The sequence below is a fragment of the Rhinopithecus bieti genome, unplaced genomic scaffold (genome assembly GCF_001698545.2).
Source record: "Rhinopithecus bieti isolate Rb0 unplaced genomic scaffold, ASM169854v2 scaffold_763, whole genome shotgun sequence".
Taxonomy (NCBI): Eukaryota; Metazoa; Chordata; class Mammalia; order Primates; family Cercopithecidae; genus Rhinopithecus; species Rhinopithecus bieti.
This window is the reverse complement of record NW_016803270.1, coordinates 1595731-1613669: the sequence shown is the minus strand read 5'-3', so window position 1 is coordinate 1613669 and position 17939 is coordinate 1595731. Positions and strand designations below refer to the sequence as shown.

Below are 17939 nucleotides of genomic sequence, written 5' to 3'. Positions count from 1 at the left end.
ATACGGATTATCTACAGGACATCACGCTGACACGGACAATAGCTTTGCATTATGGAAGCAAATTTTGGTATATTAGACTTCTCTGTTGGCAGAAGAAAGCATCTCAGAAGATGAAACTCTTGCTGTTTTTTGTCTCTCTTCAGCTTTAATCCTGGCTTCTGATTCTTCTACAGGTAGTGGTTCTTTGCTATTTAATAGATTTTCTTCATTCTGGTTGTGGCCCTAGTAGTAATGCAACACTTTTTTTTTTTCTTATCTCTGGAGCACGAAGTTGTCCATAACATACACATGAAAATACCTTGCTAGAAGCATACACTTAAGTCTTTACTTTCCTAAAAAAGAATCTCATTTCTGATCTGCAATATTAAAAAGAAGGCTTAGAGTCCATTCAGACTTCCTCACTACTTTTTCCCTCATTTAAATTCCATTAGTGTGGCTTCATGATGTTTTTTCTTTAGTTTGTGGGCAAACGTTTACAGCCCTAATCCTTGGGGTCGTTCTCTGATCGCCAGAGCCGCTGACCTCCCCCAGAATACAAGCTCGCAAGCAAAGCTGTGATCGCCGTGTGGAAGCCCAGGCGGCTGATCCTCCCCGCCACTATCACCCAATTCCTTTGGGGAGGGCAGAAGGGGAATCTCTTTGAAAGAGAAAACAGAAGAGAACTTGTCTGATGCAGACTTGCAATTTAGAGAGTCTCCATGACTCACTGGTTTATAATGTTTAAGACATGCTGGGTAAATCTGCCTTCTGTCCCTAGAACATTGCCCCCGGATAACAGCGTGCCACTCTCTTTAGGAGCCCTCAAGATACGACAGTGAAAGGCTTTTTCGACTATAATACAAAGAAGTATTGAATTTTCCTGAACAACAGCGAGACCTTAGCCTAGCAAGCTAATGTAATATTGATCTGAGTGAGAGTGGATGAAATACTCTTATCCGTCTCGTGTGTGTGCTCATTTGTGTATTTACATGAACATAGCTATTGGATTTCCTATTTCTGTTATTGTGAACCCAAGGGCCGAGGAGATGAATGAAAACAGTCACAAAAGCAGAAGTATAATTCAAAAATTGAATTATTGCAGAATTTTAGCAAGCAACATGTGCCAAGCTTCAGGGAAAGGAGAGCTATAATGATCATATCTTATCAGATGAGAAAGGAATATAATATATATAGTATTTGTGCTGTTTAAATATATGCCTACAATGGGCAATGGTGATCCCATATCCTTTGCATTTTCCCATTAATCTCTCCAATAATTATAACCTTATCTCAGAATCAGATGATATGGCTTTCTGCCACATTTTTATGTGAAAAAATAAAAGTGCTGGTCTACTACAAACAGGTATTTTAAAATTTGTTTTTTTCTTTTTTAGAGATGGCTGTCTCACTCTGTTGCCCAGGCTGCAGTGCAGTGGCACAATCATAGCTCACTGTAACCTAGAACTCCTGGGCTCAGGTGATCCTCCCACTTCAGTCTCCTGAGGGGCTGGGACTCCAGGCTCATGCCACTATGTCCAGCTAATTTTTAAACTTTTTTTTGCAGAGACAGGGTCTCATCTCTCGATGTTGCCCAGGATGGTCTTGAACTCCTGGCCTCAAGCAGTCCTCCCACCTAGGCCTCCCAAAGTGATGGAATTACAGGTGTGAGCTACTACACCTGGCCTAAAGGTATCCTTTTAAAATATTCAAAGTAGTTTGAATAATAAACAAAAAAGGGATTCGTTTCAAAGGTACAAGATAGGCCGTCTATACTTTTCTGAAATTAATAGACTTTTTGGTGTGGAATATCTGGAATACCAAAAATACATTTTGTAGCTTTTCCCCAGAAAAAATTGGCGTATTTATATCTATCTCTTCTAAATTAGTCTTTAGAAGGTTAATTAAATGTAAAAGTAAATAAAAGCAAGCAGAACTCAATCTAGCTATTATGAAATGTATTCCTGAAATGATTGACAATTTTTGGAACACAGGTAACAATTGCAGTTCCAGCTCCTTTCGCCAGCTGAGGCAGAAGGCTGACATCATCAGCACCGATGTGATGTGAGCTAAGCATTCACTTCCGGCCCCATCATCCACACCAACACTTCCAGCATCTACCTGGGCAATGATGCTGGGCTCTTGGCCTTAGCCCATATGTAAACCTTCACCAATTTTTTTCAAAGTTGCCATTTGTGAATCCATGCAGCTTCAAACAGAGTGGTAGACGGAGATGCGGAATTCACAACATGCATGCCTTGAATTTTGAGTTCTGGAGTAAACTGCTTTTCCTCAAAGTCAATTTGAATCAATGGATAGCTTTCAATTACCTAGTCATTTAATTCAATGTTTTTGATAAAATGCAATGTAAAATCACTTGATGGTTAAAAGCCTTCCGCACCTTCTGGTTGCTGTTTTCGGAAAGGATATCAAAGACTAAAAGCAATTTTGTTGGCAGAGGAACTATGTGTGTTGAACTACTATGACAAAAATGTTTCTAGTGTCACTGACCAAAAAAAAAAAAAAAAAAAAAAAAAACCAGGAGGATGCAGTTTTATTTTGCCTAAAAAAGAAAACCGTTATGCAGGTACAGGCTGAATGAGGCCAGGTAAATATTAACAAATATACAAATGCATTCTTCATATTCCAAAGCCAGTTTTCTCTGGGAACAAGTGAAAGGCACCATAGTTTAAAACATGCATAAATTGCAAGGCTGATAACTCTTATTGTTAATTGTTCCTCGATTCAACTCAGTGATTTTCTAGAGCCAGAAAATTACTACTTTGAAAAACCCTTGACACTAATAACAATGTGCCTTCTTTCTGAAAGTCTTCTAAATAAGTTGGTTGATTGGACCTCCTCTTCAGATGTCAATTTAAATGAAAGTTCTAGAAAGGAAAGCTGCAAATTTGGGTTGTGAACAAATAAATCCATTGTAAAATGTTCCAACTATTGTTACAATATTATTATAATACTGTTTTCCTAATTATCAGATTGAATACTTGGAAATCAATCAGAACTCTGTTTGGGCAAATCTCATTATTTAATAAAAGAATTTTGATAAGATTATCATAACCCTGTTTATATGGTAAAAGAGCAAAGAAGATATTAAACTAATGTTAACTCACCCATTTATTCCAATGGCAATATAAGGATTCTCTAAACCTGGTTTTTCTCTAATGCTGTTTACTATTGAGGAACATAGCTAAATTGAATCACACTAATAATAATGTCATTTCAAAGACTAAGGCAATCCCCTTTACATTTTACTTACTCTTTTTTTTAAAAACAGATTCTCACTCTGTTCCCCAGGTTGGAGTGCAGTGGCCATGATCTCGGCTCACTGCAACCTCTGCCTCCCAGGTTCAAGCGATTCTCCTGCCTCAGCCTCCTGAGTAGCTGAATTACAGGCATGCACCACCATGCCCGGCTAATTTTTGTATTTTTCAATACAGATGGGGTTTCACTATGTTGGCCAGGCTGGTCTCAAACTCATGACCTCAGGTGATCCACCCACCTTGGCATCCCAAAGTGTTGGGACTATAGGTATGAACCACAGCACCCGGTCTACATTTTACTTTATTCTTTATGTACAATGTATTTAAATATTCTTTTGAGAATAGTATCTGACTCTGTTTTACAGATAGTTATACATCTCCTAACTCCATGATGGTGAAGACTTCCAAGCCATCCTCTCTGATCTGTGTAATGTGTGTTCTCTAGAGAAATCTTAATATTAAACCAGACTAAACACAAGACAAGCAATGCAGCTGTAACAAATTATTGGATATTATCCCTCACTGTTCAGAATTTCGCTATGTATTTTTGCCATTCACCTTCTAATTCACAAGAGTGGAATGGAAAACTTTCATTTAGATGTCCACATGGCTATTTCCTCCACCTCCTTCAAATTTTCACTCAAATGTTGTTTTCTTTAATAAGGTCTAACCTCGGCCGGGTACGGAGGCTCATGCCTGTAATCCCAGCACTTTGGGAGGTCGAGGCGGGCGGATCACCTGAGGTCAGGAGTTTGAGACCAGACTGGCCAACATGGTGAAAACCCGTCTCTACCAAAAATGCAAAAAATTAGCTGGGTGTTGTGGTGGGCACCTGTAATCCCAGCTACTCAGGAGGCTGAGGCAGGAGAATAGCTTGAACCCAGCAGGCGGAGGTTGCAGGGAGCCGAGATCACTCCACTGCACTCCAGCCTGGGTGACAAGAGCGAAACTCTGTGTCAAAAATAAATAAATTAAAAAAAAAAAAAAGGTCTAACCTCACCACCCTATTTTAAATTTCACCCTATATCTTCCCCCTCCTAACTTCTCATCCCTTGACTCTGCTCCACTTTTTCTTGCTTGCATTTGGGGAGATTTGTTTACAGCACTTCTCACCTTCTAACATTTTACACACATAATTCATTTATTTGTAATGTGCATTGTTTATTGTCTCATTCTCCCTGGCAGAAGAGAAACTCCAAAGGGCAGCACCTTTCATTGTTTTGCTTATGCAGGGGCTAGGATGGTGCCTGGTACGTGACAGATGCTCAAGAAATACTTTTTAGGTATATGAATGCATTTAGATGATAGGTCAATGACTATAAATGATGTAATGAGGTGACTCAAATTCCCAAAGATGAAAAATCTGTAGAGAATGTACAGGGAAACTGTCTAAATTTGGAATGCCCAAACATTCTCATTCCTTTTCCAAATTTTTATTCTGTAGCATAACAGATGCATATTTTGGCCTTAAAATTTTATTAAGTACTCAACCTCTCAGGTCCTGAGTCTCTGCATTTCTAAAATGAGTGGTTTGATATAATGGAATTACTAAGAGCCCATCCTCTGACAATCTGTGAATTAATGATGAGTAGCCAGGTCAGTGCATGAGCAAAATACTTTAGTGAGAAAAACTATGTGTTCACCTCAATTATATCACAAAAATAGCTACAAGAACTTTTCGTAATCTTTCATGGCCTCAGCTTCCTTATCTATAAACTGAAGGAATTGGACTAGATAATTACTAAGGTCTTCTTGAGCTCAAACATTTCATCACTGCTCTGCATAAAGAGAGTTTTGCTTTGTTTTCCAGTGTCCTTTTGAGCATTTTTTTTAAATGATGCATGTATCATGACTCTTGTAAAAGAATCCTGGTGCCCTTCCTCCAGAACCTTCCCTTTTTGGGGTGCTTCTTGTCATTCTTACCGTCAGGGAATCCATCCCAGATTTCCAGCCGGTCGTAGCGACAGAACATCCCCCCTGGAGGATTTGAGTCAGGCTCCAGGTCAAAGCTTTCAAATTCCAGGATAATCTCTGACATCTTTGGTGCAAAGACAATATAAGTGCATTCAAGGCTGTTGGGATATTTTTCAGGGAATCCGGGGGACTTTATCACTCCACTAGGTGTTGTGTAGTTCTGGGAACATTCAGGACCTATGAGTAGAAGAGAAAAAGGAGTAAAGTGAAAATCCCACTTAAACAACTTCCCCAAGAAATAACCTGGGTAAAGAGAGAACATCTTTCTAATAAAAGCCCACCATTATAACCACTGTTCTAATCATGCATTAGTCAGCTTTTTCCTATTAGTAAAATGGGTATGGAAAGTCAAGTTTAGATTTATTGTGTTAACCTTAGCTTTCCATTTGTATGGAGCAATTTAAAGACTTCTGCTGTTGCAGGGGGAAAAATGACAAATATAAAATCATGTGGGAACAATGAATGAGTAAGCTGCAGAAATCTCGACAGAGCCCTAGAGAAATAATTATAGCCCCTTCAAGCTTAAATCTTTAAATCTTGAGGCTGACAGCCCTTTATTGGTGAAATAGAACATTTATAATGATGAGGGAGAGAATTCAGTGGAGGCAGTTTGGGTTTCAGATTCCTACACCAGTGACTCAGTAACTCTGCCAGATGTGACCTATGCCTCTTTGACAAACGAAATGTGAAAGGTAATTCGTACATGTACCAAGGGTGAGTGACTCATTCTGAGTGGTGTTGACACAGGTGGGCCGGTAAAGTGTGGCTGTTAGTGAGGGCACGATAAACTGTGATTACAGGCCATGATGCCGGAAGTCACCTGATATCAATGCTGATATCCTAACCTTCCCTGAAGTATCAGACACAGTATAGTACGCCATTCTAAAATTGCATGTTAATAGATATGTGTGTGTGTGTGTGTGTGTGTGTGTAATGCATCTATTTATAATGCGTAATTTTAATGACTGTTCAGTACCACCAAGACTTTACAAATTATGGTGATTTGTCATTGAAATTGGTCAAGAGCATCCATGCATATAGTGCAGGTTGACCTTATGCCTGTATGAATGACTCCAATTTCAATTCATGGTAACCAGCATAGGGTGGTATTCACTACACAATTCAAAAACTGTCCTTCTCGGCTGGGTGTGCACGGTGACTCATGCCTGTAATCCCAGCACTTTGGGAGGCTGAGGTGGGCGGATCACCTGAGGTCAGGAGTTCGAGACCAGCCTGGCCAACATAGGGAAACCCCTGTCTCTACTAAAAATAGAAAAATTAGCTGGGCATGGTGGTAGGCACCTGTAATCCCAGGTACCTGGGAGGCTGAGACAGGAGAATCGTTTGAACCCGGGAGGCAGAGGTTGCAGTGAGCCAAGATCACACCACTGCACTCCAGCCTGGGTGACAGAACCTGCCAGACTCCACCTCAAAAAACAAACAAACAACAACAACAACAACAACAAAACCAAAACTGCCTTCCCTACCAACATGAGCACATCAACTCAGTCCCTCAATACCACCTGCTGCTGTGATCTTCAAATAGCTACACTTGAGACTCTTGTGAATCAGAGAAGTCTTTACCCTTTTGAGTTTCAGGATCAAATCAGGGGGTGTTCAGTTCAACAACTCTTTTCCTGCACCATTTTCTCACAGTGGCTTGAAGGCAGAAGTGATGGGGCCCTGGCAATGGCATGCAAGGATTCAATTCTAAATAAGGTGCTTTGTTGACATTGGTCTTAACTGAACATTCTCCCAAAGTGCCAGGCAACTAGAGGCGACTCATTAGACATCAATAGAGATTAAAGTTAACTAGTAGGTCTCTAGTTTTAGTGATTCGGGTCAGGAGGCTGAATACCAGCGGAGTGCATTTGGCAGCCTGTTGAGAAAACAAATCAATCCTTTCCTCCTCATGCACATATCAACTATCCATGGATCCATGGCATTGCAGATGCAGAAGAATTCTTAGATGGGCACAGTAAACCTGGTCTGCAGAGGTCTGACTTATTTGATATACCTCTCAAACCTTCTTGGACACGGCTCACCCTTCACCGTGAGCGCTGCAAATGCTTATCTATTTGATTCTGGTTCAAAAGTTAGTAACATGTGGCAATTTGCCAGGTCAGTTCCAGGTAGAGATTACGACATGTGCTGTATGGTTTATAATCTTAGTTTCTAAATTACTCTGGTGGCTTCTGAGATGACAGCGACTATGCTAATTTGAGTCATTCATCCACAAATAAAAAATACGTATGTACATATATGCTATTGGGGACCCTTTAGGATTTTATATCCACGGTGTAGAAACGGTTATGCTGGAGACCTCCAAACTCCTCCCTGGGGAAAAAAACACTTTGGCTACATTCTTGTAAGCCAAAGTAAACAGCAAAGTTTCATGCAGATACCAATGTTTTCTCCTTCTTAAAAAGATAAAATGTTTCAGTTCAGATTAAGATTTATTGAGAAAAAAATGACAGGAATTAAGGTCATACTTTCAAAAGCAAGTGAATTTCGGTGCTTTCACTTTGCCCTTGTCATGCTATGGAAGTGATCCCAGGTTTTCTTGTGTATTTTGACAAAACATGGGGATATTCCATGGGGTGATGGAGGAGAACTGGATGGAGCCCCAGGAGACCTGAATTCCAATCCTGAGATTCACTCACTGGCTGGGTAAACTTGGGTGGCCTCTCAACCTTTCTGGTTCTCAAATTCTGTGCATGACAAACAGGAGTTGGACTTTAGAATTTGCAAAATAAAATCTCTTCTAATTTAAAGATTCTGTAACTTCCTATTTTCTCCACTATACACCAAAATTCGTTTTCATATTTTCCTTATTCACTGTTGTTTCAGTTCACCATAGTTGAAGAAACACTTTCTCCCAAAAGGACAATGGCAGAAAAGGGGGTAAGAAAGTCCATGGTGAATACACATGATAGTGTTTGGATCTGTGTCCCCACCAAATCTCATGTCAAATTATAATCCCCAATGTTGGAGGTGGGGTCTGGTGGGAGGTGATTGAATCATGGGGGTGGATTTCTTATGAATAGTTTAGCACCATTCCCTCCTGGCCTTGTCCTTGCAATAGTAAGCGAGTTCTCATGAGATCTGGTTGTTTAAAAACGTGTACCATGCTGGCTAACACGGTGAAAGCCCATCTCTACTAAAAATACAAAAAATTAGCCAGGTGTGGTGGTGGGCACCTGTAGTCCCAGCTACTAGGGAGGCTGAGGCAGGAGAATGGTGTGAACCCAGGAGGCGGAGCTTGCAATGAGCTGAGATCAGGCCACTGCACTCCAGCCTGGGTGGCAGAGCGAGACTCCGTCTCAAAAAACAAAAGACAAAAAACAAAAAAACGTGTAGCACCTCCCCTCCCTCTCTCTCTTGCTCCTGCTCTGGCCACTGTGACATGTGCTTCCCCTTCGCCTTCTGCCATGATTGTCAGTTTCCTGAGACCTCCCCAGAAGTTCAGCAGGTGTGAACATCATGCTTCCTGTACAGTCTGCAGAACTGTGAGCCAATCAAACCTCTTTTCTTTATAAATGACCCAGTCTCAGGTATTTCTTTACAGCAGTTTGAGAACACAGGAGATGAATATACAACACAGGAGATGAGCAGGAGTGAGGCCAGCAGCCCTGGGTACCTAGGAGTGAGTGGCACTCTTACAGGCATTTGGAGTTAGTGAACATGAGCTTTCCTCTTTACTTGTAAGAACAGGAGTAACTTGTATAGCTATAAGGAATGCCACCATTTAGTTGCCAAGGACAATAAGGATGGAGAATGATAACAGTCAAGAGACTCTCTTTGGAATTATTATTAAATGCACAAACTCTCACTCATGTAACATATATCAAGTGACCAAGTCTGCTCTCAGTAGATGGCACCCCCCACCCCCGGGCCCCTTGCACTGAGACCCATAGGAAACAGCAGCAGCTTCTTCCAGCATCTGGGCCTGAAGACCAAGGGAAGGATGGGAACAGAGATCAGTGGGGAGGCTTGGGTTTCCTAGAGAAATCTCTTTAGGCGACTGGAAATAAAGGTAGGGCTGGTGGCCTAAGGTTTCAGCATCTGGGAAGAGACATGTAGAAGGAAAAGAGGGGCTCTTAGGAGGAGAATTAGGGCAGTCCAACATGGCTCCAAGAGGGCAGGAAGAAGCAGGGCTGGCCTTGTTGACGGCCAGGCAAAGATGATCCTGGAGCAATGCAACCCAGGGACTCTGGAATGGCCTAAATGTCTTAGAACTGTGATCTCACACCGGAAACCTCAAGGCCATTCTGGTTGCATTAAACTATGATTAGTGTAATTCATGTGTTTTCAGGAAACTTGAAATTGCTGCATCCTGAAAGAAGTGCTATATTTTCAAAAGAACAATGATCCATGAATTCTACAATATCATTAAACAGCTTTTGAGGAAAAAGCATTCATGACCTGCGCTTTTACGTGTGTGTGTGTGTGTGTGTGTGTATGTTTTCATCAATGATTATATTAATGATTTTTATGCAGTTGATGCTAAGTTTTGAGCAGGACCTCAATCTTGCCCAGTGGGGTGACAGAGACCCTCTGTGGACGTTTTGAGGACAGTGGCTTCCTGCCTGTTTGAGAAGCTGTGAGCAGGATACAGTCATATGGGAGGGCCAAAACTGGGGCCTATTTGGTTAATGGCAGTGACATGGAAAAGAAGCTGAGAGTCTTTGAGACCTTTGGATAAAAATTAAAAAGCAGTGGATGCCATATTGGATGTGGGAAGTCAAGAAGAGAAAGAACAAAAGAAGACTTCAAGTCTGAAGAATGGGCTTGGAGAGCAGGACAGGAAGCTTTGGTACATCTGAGACTCACAGATACACAGGGAGCTGAGTTCCTTTGGAAGGAACACAAAGAATTCTTCATGAGTTAGTGACAGACCTCTCTTTTCTCCTTCAACTGTCTTCAGATCTCTAAGAAAACTGAAAATAAAAGGCCATTCCTAGCCCCTTTTCTGACACGTTTGTCTTTGATAGTGCCACATACAGGTAAGCAAGCAGGTGTAGATGTGTGTGTGTACATATACAGACACGTATAATATGACTGCTATAACAAGTCAAACAGTTTTCATCACTAAAAATATGTACACTCATCATCTGTTTATACTGATGTCATATGTATACTATTATCTATACAAAAGGTGTTCTAAGTACTTATGTGCTTAAATTTCTGAAAGTTCTCTCCATCTATCCCTGTTTTTATGGTGTCAGAGCCAAATATCTTCGAAAGGTAAAGAAGTTTTCGCAACGTTTCCTGGAGCCCCTAACAACTCCCCTTTAAATTTTTCTCAGTTATCATGAACCCAGAAGACCGAAGGCTTTTGAAATTGATGTGGTCAGATTTTTTTCTATCAAAACAAGCTTTTTCTTCTGTATTCCAAGACAATACATTCAAACCTTGATCCTCCGTCCCTGGATTGGTTTTCTATACATTAATGCCAACTTAAAAATATAAGTAATAGGAAGGCTGAATTTCACACATGAAAGGAACTTATAGGCTGTTGCTAAAAACAGTGACAACCAGATAACTTTACATGTTTGTTAATTTGTGTATTACTTTTAAATTATCTTTAAATTTATATTTAGAGACAGGCTCTTCTTGCTCTGTCACCCAGACTGGAGTGCTGTGGCACAATCAAGCCTCAACTGCAGCCTCCAACTCCTGTGCTCAGGCAATCCTCCCACCTCAACCTCCCAAGTAGCTGGAACTGATTACAGGCACGCACCACCATGGCTGGCTGACACATTTTTAACGAAGGAAATCAAACTTCAAGAATAGATCAAACCTATTTTTGAAGAAGACAGGTAAGAATAAATGCTTTTTAAAAAGCTTATGGAGTGTATACCTTATAACTGAGGTCCCCAACCCTCGGACCGCAGACTGGTACCAGTTTGTGACTTGTTAGGGACTGGGCCACACAGCAGGAGGCAAGTGGCAGGCGAGCAAAATTTTGCCTGTATTTACAGCCACTCCCCATCCCTGGAACTACTGCCTGAACTCCTCCTCCTGTCAGATCAGTGATCAGTGATCAGTTGCAGCATTAGATTCTCATAGGACCGCAAATCCTTTTGTGAACTGTGTGTGCAAGAAATCCAGGTTGCGCTCTCCTTATAGGAGAATCTAATGCCTGAGGATCTGTCACTGTCTCCTATCACCTGTAGATGGGACGGTCTAGTTGCAGATAAACAAGCTCAGGGTTCCCACTGATTCTACATTACAGTGAGTTGTATAATTATTTCATTATATATTGCAAAGTAATGATAATGGGAATAAAGTGCACAATCAATGTAATGTGTTTGAATCATCCTGAAACCATCCCCCAACCCTGTCAGTGGAAATATTTTCTTCCATGAAGCTGGTCCCTGGTGCCAAAAAGGTTGGAGACTGCTGCCTTGTAACACTGGCCAACACTTCAGACTGGTGAAATTTTCTTGCTGAAATACATTTTTTTTTTTCAATTTTAAGCACACTTCCTCCATACAATGGGTAATTTAACCTTATTTAAAGTACTTCCCAACATTTTTATAATGAGGATATATATTTTACAAAAGGATAAAAGCATTACTCCTGTCTTTCTTTTCACTTTGTCTTTTGTGAAATCAAACAAGGTTAAATAAATTTTTGGTTTTTTTTAAGACACTCAGCTCACTGCAACCTCCACCTCCCAGGTTCAAGTGATTCTCCTGCCTCAGCCTCCCGAGTAGCTGGGATTACTGGCATACGCCATCATGCCCCGCTAATTTTTGTATTTTTAGTAGAGACTGGGTTTCGCCATATTGACCGGGCTGGTCTTGAACTCCTGAGCTCAAATGATCCACCCGCCTCAGCCTTCCAAAATGCTAGGATTACAGGCGTGAGCCACCGCACTCGGCCTAAATGAACTTTTAGTCATCCTTGTTCTACTGTAAGCTATTCACTCACCTCTCTTGAAAATTTCATAACGTATGGAAAATCCTGCACCATGTGTTTCGTAGTCAGAGACAAATTTGATAAAAAGAAATTGCCCTGAAGACACAACAGGAGGAGGGGCTATCTTTCCACAGAACTTTCCCCATAAACGTCCATTTTCATTTTCTCCATCGAAGACTTCCACGTAGTCATACCTAACATACAAACATGGAAGAAAACATTAGGTTGGTGAGAAATGCCCTTTTAATTTCAATAACTTAGACACCAGCATCATCTAGCATAGTGTGCAGGGAAAAAAAAGTTCTATCTGCATTCATCATTGCATTAAATGGAGGGAAAAAAAAATCTAGCAAAACGAAATAATTAAAATGGACTACATCATGTCTGTATACATCTGGCAACACAGAACTATTAAGAATAATGGTGTCCATTATACTTGCAGACAATGTCAGTTAAAGTAACCAATTAAAAGAAAAGAAAATCTCATGAGCACAATCCTCTATTATTAAATTGTGTTCCTTTGTCTGTGGTGGTGGGGTGTCAATACATAATGCTATGCATTCTTTTCAAACTGTGAAGTTCTTTTATGAATTCAAAATGTCTCCTTGGCTGGAGCTTTCTATGAACAATACTTTGATTTCTGTGAGCGACCCTCTAAACATATGGCCACAGAATAATAAACAGATTCTTTACTATTTAACTGCATTCCACCAAACTCCAGACTTCTTTGAAAATAGTCTCTCAGTAGCCACATCCAATAGTTAAAACACAGATTATCTTCCCCCAAATGACACTTGGATCCTAGAGCGTAATTTCTCCCAAGATAAAGTTTAGTTAAGAATGGAAAATAACTGTGTTTATACCCGCTAGTCTGAATCTTTAAAGTAATATCATTGTTTGAGTCTTTAAAGAAATCTTGTTGTTTGAGAAAGAAACACTTGATACCACAAAAGTGATGAGATTTAAAATTCAGGCTTAATAATGACACTAAGGATACAAATCGTAAGGAAAGTGACCACAAATATTACTCAAAAGTTAACACGGAAATAAGATATACTTGGATCTTATTTATCTTTAAAATGTACAAAGCCATCACCAATACACTCGTGTCCCCTAGGAAAATAAGAAGGCTTTTGTTTATTTGGCGTTATGTATTTCTTAGTAGCTTGCTCTTTCTTCTCTTTTTATTTACCAAGTCACCTAGGAGCAAGAGAATCTGATTCATCTTCCATTTTTCTTCTAGAAATGACATGAAAACATTACAAGGCATTCATTTCCAACCTTTATTTTATTTCTGTGCTTAACTTGGTTCAAAAGTCCTGGGATATATTAATTTCAGGAATGGCTAAAATATGGCAGTAACATAAACTGTATCTGGCAATTTAAAATAGATCAAAGTGGGGGAAATCTTCATGATGCCCAATGTCATCTTTAACAATCTCTTCTCAAACTGCCGGGGATGCATGACTTATGTTTACATAAAGTCTCAGGAGACAACTGCAACCATGATATCACTAGTTAAAGTGGACAGCTTAAGGCTCTCTAAATTAAAAATGACATTACCTCATCAGTTAAAACTGTGTGCCAGCTTTGTGTATATCAAGAAGAAAATAAAGCTGACATTGATGGAACTAAGCATTAACATATGTGAATTATTGTATTAACTGCATTTCCTCTGCTACGTATGATGCTTCCAGTAGTAGATACTTGGCCAGCTAACACCACCGTCCCTTTGCAAAATTATGGAAATACACAGAGGTATTGTTCATTTCTCCATACTTTGGGAAATGCCTTGCATGTTCAAAGAAGACAAAAGACAAGGAGGAGGAGGAGAAAGAGGAGGAGGAGGGGAGGGAAGGAGGAAAAGGAGGAGGAGGAGGAAGAAGAAAGCATTATGTTTAAAATCTTAACTAGCCTTTATAATCAATGGGATGTAGCTGGAACGGACACCAACTCTGTACTCATTAAAGCCCCACAAGCTGGCATTTATGGAGTAATTCTTTTTATCTCTACTGCTTCATTGACAAGGCAGGTTTGCATGTTGCACCCCACGCCTTCTTATAATTTAACTGTGATTCGAACTGTTGACTGTGTTTGGCCTGGCGACGGTGCATCCAGCTCTGCAATATAGGCTTTTTACTTGAATCCTGACATGGTCTGAATACTAAGTGGCCAAATTCTAGCTCATGTTGCCTTCCAAGCACAAATAAGAGAGGTGGGTGAGGCATTCTGAAAAACTAAGGGCATTTCTGTTGAGGATACGTTCCTCTCAGGTAGCAGAGAACTCAGCTAATATAGTGCCGGTGGATTGCAACTGGGAAAGGAGCTAGTATTTTAATTCACATATCCTCCAATAGTAAATACTAGGCGCTCCTCTTGGCAAAAGTAAAAGCTATTTTTAAAAGTATGTGTGGGGTAGTGAGTGGGGGGTGGGGGCCGGATTAGAATCTCTTCCCAGCAAGAAATAAGTCATTGCACAGTTAAGTGCCAATTTTAGGAAATTGAATTATTCAGGAATACTATAGTTACATTTGTAAACTGGAAGGCTGCTATCGTTTTAGCACTTCTCTTCAAACTACTATCCAACAGGGCCCCAAAGAGTATCACAAATAGCAGCTCTTGTAAATATTCAGGAGGGTGTACTGCGCACAAGTTGCAGAGGGGAGTATTGCCAAAGAAGTTAAGGAAGCAGCTTGCGTCTCCCTCTGGAGTTGATACCAGCTCCGCTCGCTAAGTTTCGCACTGGCAAGCGTGCTGCCAGGAATGCAACTGGTGTGCCAGCATCCCTCCCTAGAGACTAAACGTGTCACCACTGCAACGCACCCAGACTGCATTGGCCTGAGGCCCAGGATCCTGAGTTTGCAAATTTTGATCCCGAAGCCGGCTGCACATTGCTCTGTTACTGTTGCCAGTGTGGCAAACACGGCATTGCTCGGGATGTCAAGATCCCCAGTCACGACAGCACAGCAGCCCGGCAAAGGTGAGAATGAAGGCACCTGTTTGGCTCTCATTCACTCCCCGTGTTCCAGACGCTGAATGAGAGCTGGGAATTAGGTCCGAGGAATTTAATTCATAAAAACTAGGGGAGGGGTCAGAGAGTTGACCCCTCTGTCTGTCTGGGTCCCTGCTGTGGAAAAAGAAAGCTCCAGTTTACAAGGAGGCTATGAATGGGTCCAAAGGGCACCACCATTCTATGCAAGGTGTTTTTCTGCTCACATACAGACAGGGCTCCCATCTGGGGAAGGTCCCTCTCCAGACCTCACCCTCCCCGCTTACTGCCCCCAGAATGTAGACATGATGTGGATTTTTTAAATATTCAGAAGACAACCAACCCCTCCCTCCTCATTTGGGCATCTTCCCATTATTTTTCTTAAGTTTTCTACCTTAAACCTTTTCCATTCTATAGTAACAGTGGTGAAGTGGGTGAACATTTACTGCCTACTAACTCAAAGATAGATCTCTGCCTAAACCCTTTTGTAATTAAAAGGTATTTTGCCACAGTTTCAATTTTGGGGTTTAATCCACCAGGTTGTTGTTTTCATGAGCGTCTGTGGCTTTAGAATCCACACTCCTCAAGCTAAAAGCCTACTGGCTCCGTATTTCCCCAGGCTCAATTTATCTACGTAGATCCGGGTGGTGAAACATTTTGAATCCTAACAGTAATCACAGGTTAGGTTTCCCAGAAGAGTGCTCAAAGAATAAAGATTTCTTTCTAAGAATTCTTAAAAGGATTACCTAGAGATTATTTTTTTTCTTTGGGAAAGTTTGAATTATGGCTTTAGGAAAATGGCCAAGTAAGGGGAAAAGTGATGGGAAAGTGAGAAATGTATTCAGTCACTAAAGAGCGGTTTCAGAGGCTTTATAGGTATGCGGTGCTGAACAGATGAATAGTGACTTTGCCTAAGTCAGGTTTTCTCTTGGAAGCACAAATGACCCCTGACTCTCTCCGGTGGAGATGGTTAATGGAAAGGAAGCTAATCCTCCACAGGGTGTTGTCTGACACTGTGAGCTACTGTACCAACTCCCCAGGCTTCTGGACATTCTCACATTATTAGGAAGGGGGATTTGAGGTGGTGGTGTCTTTTTAATCTCCTTCCAAGAAGATCTCCCCCCACTGGCATACATACATTAATAATTGAGAAATACGATGCCTGACATCATAAGCTGGAGTGAGAAATGATGTCGGCGAACACAATTTTCACCTGCAAAAATGTGTTTCTGTGGGTCTTTGGTTTATTTTGCACGAGGCATTAATAAGCATTAAAACTGAACAATCTGTAAACGATCGCTGTGCTGCCGTCCAAGAATTAACTTACGTATCCCCCAAAAGAGAACAGATTTTTCTTCCAGAGTATTAGAAAGAGGATTTGGAAATAAAAATATACAGCAGTGGAGCTAGGAGGAACCAATTAGTCTGCATCTGTGTTTCTGAGTGGTTTTACACGAGAGTCATCCCCTAATGGTTCTGGCTTGCTTGCAATGTTCTAATCACAATGTATGAAAAGTCTTAAAAGAGTCATCGCCTGTTATTTAACAAAAGCATTTTTTAGAAATCTGTCCTAAGGAAACAACCCAGAATAATGTCAAATACCATGGAATATTATTCAGTCACTAAAAAGCATGTTCAGCTCATGCCTGTAATCCCAGCACTTTGGGAGGCCAAGGCTGGTGGATCACGAGGTCAGGAGATGGAGACTATCCTGGCTAACATGATGAAACCCCGTCTCTACTAAAAATACAAAAATTAGCCAGGCGTGGTGGTGGGCGCCTGTAGTCCCAGCTACTCGGGAGGCTGAAGCAGGAGAATCACTTGAACCTGGGAGGCAGAGGCTGCAATGAGCCGAGACGGCACCACTGCATTCTAGCCTAGGCAACAGAGTGAGACTTCGTCTCAAACAAACAAACAAACAAACAAACATGTTCAGGCCAGGCATGGTGGCTCACACCTGTAATTCCAGTGCTTTGGGAGGCCGAGGCAAAAGGATTGCTTGAGGCCAGGAGTTTGAGACCAGCCTGGGCAACAAAGCAAGAACCCCCAACCCCTTCTCTACAATTTTTTTTTTTAATTGGCAGGATATGGTGGCTTGTGCCTGTAGTCCTGCCTGCTTGGGAGGCTGAGGTGGGAGGATCACTTGAGTCTAGGAGTCTGAGATTGCAATGAGCTGTGATTGTGTCACTGCACGCCAGCCTGGTCAACAGAGCAAGACCCTGTTTCTAAAATTAAAAAAAAAAAAAAGCTCAACAAGTTTCTTAAATAACAGGAAAAATGCTTATGATATAATCAGTGAAAAATCAGAATATAAAACCCTATGTACAGTATATTCTCAATTCTTATTCATATGCAGAAAAAAAGCTAGAAGGAACTAACTAGGCCAAGCCATTAGGTGGTTATCTCTGGGTAGTGATGTTACGTTCCTTATTCACTTCTGTATTTTTCAAAATTTTTACAATGGACAAGTAGTCCTTCATAATCACATAAAAGTTATTTTGAAAAGCACTAACTACCTATATAGAAATAAGCAAATCAATACCTGTTTGCCTTATTTTCCATTTTTTGGTTAAAAAAAAAAACAAAAAAACACTATCTTGGAGTGAATCAAAGACTGGCTTTTTAATATTTATTTATTTATTATTTATTTATTTTACCACTGGATCAATGAGATGCTCTGTGTGATATTTATTTTTAGGACTGGAAAGTTAAAATGAATTGGATTTGATCTCCTATTTTCTGAAAGGCTGGCAAGAATTCTTGACATTGCACGGGAATTTCCATGTCAGCATGTT

At 40.8% G+C, this 17939-nt stretch overlaps 1 protein-coding gene across 7 annotated transcripts in view; it reads right to left on the bottom strand.

Annotated features, from left to right (window-relative positions):
• Positions 1-17939, bottom strand: part of NRP1 (neuropilin 1) — a 158020-nt gene that overhangs the window by 82355 nt on the left and 57726 nt on the right. For all 7 annotated transcript variants that reach the window (XM_017871626.1, XM_017871667.1, XM_017871637.1 and 4 more), the window contains exons 3-4: positions 12168-12349; positions 5178-5405 (exon numbers count right to left, since the gene is read on the bottom strand). In XM_017871626.1, coding sequence (XP_017727115.1) covers positions 5178-5405; positions 12168-12349 — 410 coding nt within the window. The remainder of the gene's footprint in view (positions 1-5177; positions 5406-12167; positions 12350-17939) is intronic.